This window comes from Blennius ocellaris, assembly GCF_963422515.1.
Source record: "Blennius ocellaris genome assembly, chromosome: 13".
NCBI classification, from domain to species: domain Eukaryota; kingdom Metazoa; phylum Chordata; class Actinopteri; order Blenniiformes; family Blenniidae; genus Blennius; species Blennius ocellaris.
Window position 1 is genome coordinate 7,610,422 of NC_137662.1, and position 12,305 is coordinate 7,622,726.

General features: G+C 44.2%; 1 protein-coding gene across 1 annotated transcript in view; it reads right to left on the reverse strand.

Annotated features, from left to right (window-relative positions):
* inpp5a (inositol polyphosphate-5-phosphatase A) overlaps positions 1–12,305 on the reverse strand; it is a 155,299-nt gene that overhangs the window by 25,085 nt on the left and 117,909 nt on the right. The window contains exons 8-9 of the mRNA XM_080507389.1: positions 1,684–1,782; positions 780–854 (exon numbers count right to left, since the gene is read on the reverse strand). Coding sequence (XP_080363515.1) covers positions 780–854; positions 1,684–1,782 — 174 coding nt within the window. The remainder of the gene's footprint in view (positions 1–779; positions 855–1,683; positions 1,783–12,305) is intronic.

Below are 12,305 nucleotides of genomic sequence, written 5' to 3' on the forward strand. Positions count from 1 at the left end.
CTTATATACTTTTACCAATCATTTTATTTCATTCCGTATATGTCTACCTTTTTATTTGATTTTTCATATGTTGTATAATTCTCATATAACTCACTAGAAATATACATTACATTTTAGACTATTGTTATTATTTACTCAACTCATTTAATTGCGTAAAACAGTGCAATTATATTAAGTTTAAAATATGATTTGTATTTATAGGGAGTTATATAAAAATATCAAACAATACAATGCCCTATAATATACATAATATATAAGTCATTTCTAACTTCAACCAAAATATAAAATGTCCTTATCAATGTACTGTATATTTTACAGTTCTAGTCAAGTTGTGTGTGTGTGTTTTGACCTGCTTGATGTAATTTACAGCCTTGAGAAAGTGAGTGTGTGGTCCTTGTTTCTCTGCTGCAGACACATAATGCTCACCTCATTCACACTTATTCTTGTTTAAAAGTTATTCCAGGGGCCTCGCGAGTGTGAACAAAGAGGGTTTTTGTCAGGTCAAAGAGAAGTCTGCTCCTCAACCAACCGTCTGCGGACAGCTGTGTGCTTGCGAGATATGGAGGCTTGTTTGTTTGTGCATTAAAGAGTCATCGCTCTCTCCTGCTTTGTTCGTTTTACAGATAATCAAGCTGGTAAGCTGCTGTTGTTCTACAGTGGAAGAAAAGAGTCCGTGAAGCTGATGAAAGAAATTAAATTTGTGATGAATGGCTACAAGATGACGGAGATGAGAGAGTGGATGAATATAGAAAAGGTTGGGACGTGAAGCGGTGACTTACCGAGGTCCCATTGTCTTCCCGGAAAATGTCCTGGTTGACATAATTAAAAAGCTTCTTTTCAAGTTGAAGAATAAGCTATTTCAGTGGAGAGAGAGAGAGAGAGAAAGAGAGGAATGGCACTCTGATTAATAGCAATACTAATGCGAACTGCACTTAGTAATTAGAGAGCTAATGAACAGCAGTGAGCTGCTCTGGCAGGCAGCACTATTATTTCTACATGTGTCTCACTGAGAAGCTTTAAATTCAGCCTTAACTCATACGAACACTAATACTTCAGGCTCAGGTATGTGACAAATACACAGCCTGCAGATAATCAGTATTTGAATGTTTGGTGATAACTTTCAGCACTAAATATTGATAAATTTGAACTGGCAGAGTTTGCAGTGATGTCAGTGACTTTCAAACTATCATGAAAAACGAGCAGATGCGTGGCGATTGAACCCTCGTGACCACGGAGGATCATCATTAACTGGGTTTGCAATCATTCTACACCATCGCTGAGCAAAACTGATTTTTCTTCTGTGAAAAACTATGCATCTTGTGTCTATTTCAGCCGTGGAATTTTATATCATCACGCTGACTGTTAAAGTTCGAGGCTGATTTCACACCAGCTGTATTCATTTTGGCGTGAAAGCAGAACTGAACTCTGAGGGAATGTAAGGAAATAAAGGTAATTCAAACCAAGCCATTATTTTGTTCTTAATCCAATCGTGTAGATTTGGTAGAAGAGTGAATAAATGGGCAGAAGTCATATCAACTACTTTCTTTCAGTTGGTGATGACTTTTTTATTTTTTAATAATAGGAAGTATCATAAGCTGTTCCTCATCTTAATAGAGCAGATTACTGAGGGCAGGTTTTACTCAGTGATAATGAGTCGGTGTGGAGTCGTGCGGCGCAGCTTACCTTCTGGTCATTGCCGAGCTCGCGGAATGTTAGCTTGCTAAGTTGATCGTTTTCATCCGATTTGAAAACCTGCAGGACGCAAGAGGGGCAGAGTCGACTCTGAGGAACAGAGAAAAAGTCAAGTGAGTCGAAAATGAACGAGTGAACCGCTGTAAATAAAAATGTACAGTCATGTTTTAGCAGTAAACTGACATCCTGTCACGTCATTCAACAGTTTGGAGAAGACGAGTGCAGGTGATCGGTTATTAAAAAATAAGAGAATGGGAACCTTTGAATTTCCCAGTTTACAACATTAAATAACAGAAAGGAGACCAACAAAACCTCGACCCAGAAAGGACACCAACAATAGTATGCAAATAACTTATTAGTACATGAAACTTTCACCAAAACTGTTCACTTCTGGGAAATCTCGGAACGCTCCCACTTTACAAATGGTAAAGCTCCCAGTTTGACAATCTTCACACATTTCCCTTTAACACATGCGCTCCAGTGCAGGGAAAACTCATGATTTCAGTTTCTTACATTAATAGTATGTGAAGTAGATATTTTGTTGGGAATAAAATAATTAAATGCCACCTTGGACTTCTTCTTCTTTTTTTTTTAACTGTTACCCAGATGTTTCCATACAAAACCTTCCAGTGGACAATAGGTTCCCCTGTTCTGCCGCATTTGAATGGTTTTTTTTAAAAAGACAGCCCACAAACTACCACCTCACTGTCCCGTCTCTTTATCTGGCTCTATGTACTGACCCCCATGGACTGTGTGCATGGTTAAATTCCTCTTTGTGGACTCTCTTAACAATTAGTTAAACATTCGGCCATCTGTGTTTGAAGACAGTTGAATGAGGAAATCCCTCAGCCAGTGGTTCCCATAGCACACAGCGGAGACTCAGAGACCTGATTGAAATTCAAAGCACAGATTAGATAATCGGGTCAAGCCAATATTGCCGGCAGAAAAGGGCCCTTTAGACTGAAATGTCACAAATCAGCCGCTGCTCCGGCGGCGGAGAAATGGCACACCGGATTAGAACAAACACGCTGCTCTGAGAGAAAGTGGGACAACTCTCTCCTGCTCTCTCCCCAGCCTCCTTCCTCCACCTCATCCCCGTTCCTTCACCCCCCCCCCCCCCCCCACCTCCGCCCAAAGCAACTTTCTAAAGCCCTAACAAATCGCTCCATCTTTCACTCATTTAGGCCATCCGAATGCAGGGTCAATATGGTCCCCTGGCAGCCAAATGCTAATGCGCTTAAGTGCGCTTAAGCAGCTTTGTGCAATGAATAGGCCAAAGAAGGAGCTAGTGAGAAGGGCAAGAGATACTTTCCCTGTCAAAAAGTCATTGTAGCCACAGCGAGCAAAGACAATCGCAGAAAATCATCTTTCACCTCTGCAACTGACAAATGTAGAACTCTTTTACACAAGTTGTATTATTCCTAATTAACACACACAAGCGTAGGTTTTTCGGAACACGTATACATTTCCTTGGGTTCTCAAAACAACCACGGGTCGCGGTTCTTCCAAGCGGGTGGCCTCGTGTCGATCCAGGAGTCAGTCGAGCAGAAATCCCTGGCTGCTTCACAATTACAGCTGAAGCCAGGAGGATCACAATGCACGCTGGCACAATGGGCATCAACATGGAGAGGACAGAAATAACCCTCCTGCATTCATGCTCAAATCACGTTGATAATCTTCACGTCAAAAAGCAGAACTGTATGAAGACTTTCTGATATTGCTGGTGAAGGTTGTGCGCGCAGAAATGGCTGGAGATGCTGGGGATACAGATAGAAGAAGACGCAGGATATAGTGAGCTGACCCCATACAAAAATAATTTCTTGATCAATAATCTCCCATAGATCTTCATTACCCGACGGATTGAACACAGACACCGGTTAACAGACACTTGCTGGTCCTCCGGGTTGGGGGTTTTAGCGTCAGGCCAACGACATGCCTTCATAAAACCTCCGACAAAAACCTTCACAGGTGGAAACGACGAGAACATATGATCAGCTTGTATTTTACGTTGCGCCAACTCAGAAGCGGGAAACAGGACTGAAGTTGCATTGGGCAGCAGATAGCTGGTGTGGCGCAGAAAGTGTGTCAGCTGTCTCTGGCAGGACATTTGCATCCCGCTGGGAGCAGACATGTGGAGGATTGATCCATTCAGACGCTCACGGCCCGAGCAAGGAAGCCGATTGCACACGATTGATTGCAGCTCTTCAGTGAAAAACATCCCACTAATTTAAACACCAAGAGAGTGGGTTCGCTTTTTTTTTTTTTTGCGTCTGCTACCCTTTCAAGTTCTGAGGTTTTCTTAATAGAATAACATATATTACTGTTGTATCGTATCAACTCATGTCCTATTGCATCATTTCACATTATATTATTGTGTATTGTATAATTTCATAAACTATTGTTTCATATTCTATCATTCTGTACCATGTCATAACTTATCAAATCATGTTGTCATTTATAATTTAGTATCCCATCAGTAATATTATGTATCTCATGAAAACACATTGTATTGTTAAATTTCATAAGGTATCCCCCACATAATGGTATTAAAATGTACTTTATGTATTCTCATCTGGAATCACATTTCATGGTATCAGATTGCATCAGAGTATAATTTTCTACCATCCAGTATAACTTTGTGGGTATAAAACAAGCCAAGTGGAATATGAAAAAATTAAGCAAACTTGTCAAGAAGCATTAAGTGAAATTAAGCAATTCAAACATACATCCAGTATATTTTTTTGCAATACATCACAGCATATAACGAACAAAGTTTTTGATAATCCACCAGTGGCCCAGGGTGCAAACTCGCCACTGCGACAGTGTAGACACATTAACTGCCAATGAATTCTCATTGACATTTATGAAATATCTATCACAAGTTGAAGTTTATCACCAACCAAGTTTTAAAAAGTCTTTTTAAATTGATTATGGACCAAAGCCTTATTTGTGACAGCCTGTGTGTAGTAAACACTCAGACGGAGATAATTAGAAGCTCATGCCTCCATTTCAGACTCTTAACAGTGTTTTTCCAGCTGCCAGCGGAGGACAGGTACTCCACACATCTCCCTTCAAAGCCGCTGCTCCCTAAACACATTACACGTACGCACAGCCTCACTGACCGATCCCAAATGTCATTACCAGAATTCATGCGGATACGATTGGCTCCTCATTTGACAATTAGCCCGTGCGAGGGAGAGGAAAACAGCTGATGGGAAAATATTAACAGGGAAAGCAGGGATGCTTTCACTATCATGGCCACTTTAACTTAGCATTACAGCTCGGCATTAGGGGTCACAGGTCAGGGCTGAGTGTTTGCTGAGGACCAGGAAGGCCCCCCCCCCAGGAAGGGGGGGGGGGGGGGGGATTGCTGAGGGAGGCTCATGGCTTTGTCCATCAATGGAGGATAATCTCATGACTGTCGGAGGAGGAAGCGGCTGTTTAAAGGAGCTCTCTATTCCAGCTGCTCTCCTTAGAAGAGAGGTTAAAGCAATCTGTCCCACTTCAAAGAACCAGAAGACACACACAACGCACATACGAGCCTTGTGTCTGTGGCCCCGCCGACAGATGGAGGCGATCCAGTGTGCCCAACTTAAAACACTGACACACAACTCCGAGGCAGTGCTGACAATGCGCCTTGCACCGACAGGTGTTTTACAAGTCAACACTTATGGAAGTGAATCGCTGACTGTAAACACAAGACGACGTTTCATTAATGTCACACTGAAAAAGCTTTCAAAACTCAAGTCACCGAACACTTCTTGACTGATGTTTAACTCATCGTTATACATTTTCTGAGAATACAATGTTTACATGACAACGTTTTAAGTGGAAATGCATATAAATCTTTTCAGGATCAATAAAGTAACACCAGCCAACCTTTCTGTCTACTGAGGTCACAGGCCATGGAGACATGACATTGGATCGTTTTATTGGTGCATAAAAAAACCCCCAAGAATCATAACTTAAAATCTTTGAAACATGTATCGTGGGTTCGAACTTCCTTAGGGAGCGAAAGGTCAAACTACTGAATGCGAGCTGTGATTAAGGCAAGATGTAAAGAGCTCCCCGATGCCTTCAAGAGAAAGACGTCGGTCGTTTGGCGAGGGATTTAAAAAGATCTTTAAATGATTTGAAGTTAGAGGAAAATTATCTGCAAGTGATGAAAGATCTGAAATGACTGCCAATTTGTCACGACCACCTTCAACCTCATTCATGAGAGAATCCCCCCAAAAGAATAGGAGATTGAATGACCTCCTGAAACTATGAGAGATGTGAAAAAGGCAGTAATCGGTGGAAAAACCTTCAGATGTCCTGCAACTCAACGACTTTCACTAGAAAAAAAGAGAAGTCAGAAACTTAATCAAGCCCATGTGAGAGACTGTTGGGCAATTATGGAACACATCGACAATGAGATAAAGTACAGTGTCGAGGAGGAGAATACTAGTGAACGATGTGGCCCAGTCCTCAGTCCTCGCTCTGGGGTGGACCGGTCAGTGAACCCCGAGGTACTCCGCAACTCCCCCGTATGTATGATTGGTCATGTAAGGCAATGTCGGTGTGCTCAATGAGATGCCCGTTCTCAGTGGGTTCTACATCATGCGGCATGGAGAGTCAACCATGCATTTTAAAGGATGTGCAAGACTTTACACCTAACTGTATTACGGTGTTTTACTCATTCTTGAACAAATCAATTCATTTTGTGTTTCTAGTCATGGACGATTAAGTCCTACTATCAGCTCATAAAAGTTGTATAACAAGTGATCAGCTCATTTAAAAACTCACTGTGTTTTATAAAACCCTTCCCCAATGATTCAGTGCTCACTAATCTGTCATTTCACCAATATAATCACCCATTGAGCGCATTTACTGCTCAGCGATTAAACCTCAATTAGGCAGACAGAGTATGAGAGAGTGAGCAGAGAGATGGGGGGGGGGGGGGGGGGGGAGTGGATGAGTGGACAATGAGCTAACTATTCATTCTTCATTACCAGAGGCAGAGGACAGGGTCTCCCCTCTATGTCAACAGGGGCCATGGCATTGTCAGAATGCGCCATTATTTTCTTGCTGCCATGCAAAGTGCCGCCTGCCAGCTGAGTTAAGGTGTGCCAGCGAGCCAGCATATGAAAGAGGACGAAGGGGGGGGGGGGGGGGGGGGTTTGCAAAACGGGGGAGCTGGCAGGTTCTGTAGCGGATCGCTTAGCGCCCCGATCACTTTCATTCCTGCTCGCTCACTCGCCGTTCATCACGCCCAGCCCCGCACGCATGATTGCGACATTTGCCCGAGCAAAAGGGGGCATCGAAAGGAGGCAACAACAAATTCGGCCCTCTTGCTTCGTTGCCAGCGATTACACGGGGAAGCCAGTAAATCAGCTGTGACCCCCGCTGCCCCATCTGACTGGACACAAGCCAGAGTTATCCACTCGCCTTCTCTGCTGTGGCCGGCTAATTTAATGCCTCCAAACACAGACGATTCATCACCGGGGATTTGGCATGGAAGTATTTTTCGCGAGCAAAGTTCAAAATCTACGCACGGCCCCGGCGTTCTGCTGGGGAACCCCGGTCAACCTGACCCCTGAAACCGTAGGCGACGGCGCACCCAAATGTCACCCCTTCCCACAAAGGGCCGTCCCCGTCGAATTGACGTGCAGGGTCGCCCGGGCAGTGCACGCCATCGTAGGAGGTCTCCTGATCGGCCACGCCCTCACACGAAGAGGTAGCGAGGGCGTGTGAGGTGGCGATAATGTGCCCTATTTACCCGCTGTATTATAACATCTGGGAAACTTCTCCAAAAACAATGAGGGCTGCCATTCTGGCTTTACCTTCACAAACCGGCCCCCAAAAAAAGCATTTGTCCCCTTGGAATGGATAATGGACAGGCCACAAATCATTCCAGACAACAGGACGTTGGGGTGGGAGAGAAAGAAACTCAATGTATGTGTACGTTTTGTCTGAGTGTGTATGTGTGTGTGTGTGTGTGTATGTGTGTGTGTGTTCCCCCCTGGTATTTAACTTCTCTGCTGGCCCATTCTGTAGGGCCCCGCAGGACAAATTGCCCTGCATGGTTGTCTTTGAGAGGCAGTGCAGCGCGCAGAGAAAGGGACAGGCCTGAAACACAGGGAACAGGCCTATAAAAATTCATCACTTTGACCCCCATGACCTCCCACTCCTGGGGGGTTTACACACACACACACACACACACACACACACACACACACACACACACACACACACACACACACACACACACACACACACACACACACACACACACACACACACACACACAATCACACACACAGGGATGCACGAGCACGCACTCTCCCACCCACCCGAGCTCACTTTCACTTACCAGGAAATTATCTCCCAAGTTTTTTAGGGGATTTTTTTTTTTTTTTTTACTGTGCGAAGCGCTTGAGGTGAGTTAAAAGTCGGAGACACTGTTCTAAGCTTCCTGATCTTTCCGTTCCGTCCTCCCGAGCGTGCACGCTGGTAGCCGACACACACAATGGCTTGGAAAAAAAAAAAAAAAGGCTTTCTGCACAGGAAAAGGCCACCAGATGCTTCATTGTGGTCGATTCTCTGTGTAAAGTAGCGGCAGTAAAAGGAGGGTGGGCTCTCCTGAGGCATATCAGTCCCAGAGAGGAGGAGGAGGACATTGTCTCAAGGCAGGGCTCTTTGACACATTAGTGCCACCTGTACAAAGAGAAACCTAATGAGAGATTTAATCTGAGAAACCTCCCCTCACCACTCCTAACTCAGCACTTTAAAACCAAACACGGCAGATGTCTGCAAGACTGTTTAACGCACCGGCTTCTCTTAACCTCTCAATAAGGCCCGGTGCATGTTTAAATTGTTCAATAGCCACTTATTTAAATGTTTGCCGCAGTTGGGGGTTAGAGCTTTTGTGATCCAGGAGGAGTGAGCTGGCGGTGCAGCGGCCATTCATGTTTTCTTTTTCAACGCCGCGGATCTTAAAGAGAGCATTTATCCCTTTAACGAGAAAACAAACTCACATCCAAGCGTGAAGCAATTATTGTAACACGTTTAAATATAGCCCGCAGCACTGCTATCGACAGGGTATAAACACTTACTAAGCACCCGGAGACGCAGCGCCTTCATTTAATTTACCTATTCCACTGCACCTCCAACCCAGGAATCAATTGAGGGAAACAGAGAGCGAGGTAATCTGTCGCCACCGGGGTCAATTACGAAATATTGAAGACCCAATCAGTGGTCAGTTGATTAGTGTCGGTCCAATAGGAATGCAGTGTTGAGTTCATTACTCGGGGATTCGATACAATCAGGTCTAAACAATTAATGAAACTCTAATTCCGCAGCCTTTAAAAAGAGGGCTGGAGCTTCGTGAGCATCGCAATTAAGAGCGACAGGCTCTTAATTTGGGAAAATAGTGGGGAAATGCCAATGAAGATATTTTGATTGACTGTGATTGACTCACTCTGTGAAGCTGCTTTATCAGAGAGTGGAGGATTGTAATCGTCTTCAGGCCTGATTACACGGCACTGTTTTCAAGTGAAAATGGAAAAACGTCCATGGCATTTCGGTTTACATGACAACAGTGCTTGGAGCAACTGAAAATGCAAATTTGTGAAAATGGCTACCAAAGTGGAATTCTTTTGAAAAAACTGAGTCCGTCTCTGTGGAAATGGGGGGAAATGCAACTTTTTGAAAACAGGCCAAGGCTGTCGTAAATAGTTCTTCTGCCCCTGCACAAGCAGCTCTACAATAACAACAATGGCGATCTCCAGAGTGGCAAACATGTGTTTTCACTTGAAACATTGTATAAACGTAGCTTTAAAAGTGACTCAGAAGAGCAACATCAAAGGAAACGCGTGCAATATCTTTGATATCGTTTGATTTCATCTTCCGGTTCACGATTTGAATGTTTTTCTCAGACAGATTTTAACAGATAAAATGACTGATTCCAAAGGAAATTCAAGTGTCAGCCATTTGTAACAACATTTTCCAAAAAGAGAAGATAACTCATGTTTGTTTTGGTTGTGGAAGTAATAATGTACAATATATTTAAAGCGATCCCTGTGGAAATGTTGGAATACTTGAATATCCTACATGATACTTAACATGTGACGTTACATTAAAAGTCACTTGTCTTGACTTTTCTCATCCAGTCGTTGGAGTGTTTTGTGAGAAGTTCAGTTTAAATACACATAAGTAGAAACATAGGGATTTAAATCTCCTGATGATGGTTGGTTTACTTTACTCAATACAGTCTTAAATTGATTTCACTTCTCTTGAAAAAATAATCCTAGTTCGTTTTTATCATAATTTTTTAGGATACTTTCAGGGTTGTATGGTGGGATTAAAGTATCACTAAGAACTGTAGAAATGGTCTGAAATTAATAAATGCATTATTTTTGTTCCCATCATGAAAACAAAAAAACAAATGTACAACAGAATGGCCGAAATGATCAGATAAACACCACCATGACTGGAAGGGAACAGCCAAAAGAAAAGAAAATCTTATATAGCTGCCTCTCACTTGAGAATATTGAAAATAAACAAATGAATAAATATATTGGTATTGACAATGAAAAATCTGGTACTGTGATGAATCAAATGCTTAACTGAATATAAATATACAGGTAGTAAACACCATACATTTTACTTCAAGTGCAGCTTATTTTGTGGTTTTTCATAAAAATACCCAGAATCAGCACTTTTTAGTCAAGAAGAGTCCAGTATCGGGAGGTTTTATTTAGTTTTGTGCACATGTATATATGTTTCGAGCTGCAAAAACTTCATTAGTGCTCAGGAGAAGAGGGACGATCACTGGGGTCAGGCAGAGAAGTCCACATATTGTGCCTAGCCCAACTGTTGCTGGCTTCCAGTCCGAACATTAGTACAACCTGTATCATGTCATGTTTGGGACTCTTTCAAAGTGAGGAGGATGTTTTTCTTCTCTGTGTCGATGCGGTTTGATGGTTTTCCGGGCAGGTGACTGACCGGCTCACTCTGATGCGCAAAACCCTCCTCGCACACAAAGAACATTTATTCATTTGGAGCACCACCCTTTAATTTGTTTGCACCATTTCATCTAAATGATGTGCTTGTCCTCCGCAGAGAGAGAGAGAGAGAGAGAGAGAGAGAGAGAGAGAGAGAGAGAGAGAGAGAGAGAGAGAGACAGAGAGAGAGAGGTGTAATTCAACCGAGGAAAAGAGGGAGGAAAGGGAAGGTACCAAGGAGGAGGGGTCTTGACACCCCACTGCAGGGCGCTAGGCAACCATCTAGTGGGTGGGCTTTGTGATACATTTTACCAATTTTTCATGCCCATCCCTCTTGATGTGACCCCACTCAGGGCCCTTTATGCCCCTGACAGCTCCGCGCAGGAAAACATGCTGCCGCTCTGATAGCATGAAATCGGGAACAAAGACCCCCGGGGAGAGGGGAAGGGGGCCGCCGGGGCGCGCCGTGCTCCGGACCCGCCTGGCTCAGGACACAAACAGATGTTAGGCCAGCCCCAGCTCTCACTCAGCCCCCTGAAAGAGGGGAGGCCCTGTCGGGAGAGAAATGGGCCCGAAATGCATTGTTTCGGGCCTCCTCTAAGACAAAAAGCAGAGCCACTCCTTCTGAAAGGGCCCCGGCAATATGGCGGTGGCAGATAAATCACGCCGGCGGGGTTGAGAGAAAGGCCCATGAATTCTCAATGCGGCTCTTAATGGGCCCTCTTAAATATGATGGGGATATTTGTGTGAATGGAGCCCGGTGACTTTTAATGTCAGCTGGGCAGAGCCAGAGCTGTTTAAAAGCCGGCGGTGCCAACGGCGGGTTTTTACAGCTGCGTGACAATGAGCCTGTCTGTAGAAGTGTCACTCTGTGAAGATCAGCACTTAGAAACCTGAGAGCTCAACTGTTCCGAACAATCCTGATTCTGGCCGGCTTATGTAACAACAGCACTCCATCATCACTCCAGTTCCAAGTTTACTGTGCAAAGACCACGTGTTGCACCGTCGCCTCCGACCGACTTGTTGAGTTTGCCATGGATTCAGCCATGTGAGGCCTATAAAGCCCGCCTTTTTGCATATGCATGAGGCTGAGCCAGAACGATTAAAATGCCGGAAGCGGCGGCGGCGACGGCGGTCGCACAGCGCGCATGTTTCTGCGCAAAACCACAGAAATGACATGTGTTCTCTGGACAAGCACTCCATCCTTCACAGAAAGGAGAAAACACAATTATTGTGCTCTGTGGTACAAAGGCGAAGGACTGCATTAGCCCCCGCCACCCCCCCCCCCCCCCCCCCCCCCAAAAAAAAATAAACTGACATCATACAAGTTGGACACTATGTACCAGGCACAAAGGCATCCCTATCCTTCACAGTTTATGCCACATTTCATCTGGACTAAATAAGAGCATCACTGTTTGCTGCTGCCGTTCCTCCTCTGTGATTTTCAAGCCGGCGGCCATTCAGACTAAAAGAGGCCACGACAGGGATTTGCAAAGTCGTTCTAAAGTTAGAAACACTGTTTGTGCATTCACTGGGAGGTGGGAAAAGATCCCACTTCCCATCTGCTGTGAATTGGGAGATTCCCAATGGAGATTTTGAAGACTTGCTACATTAAGCTGTGAGGTTTTA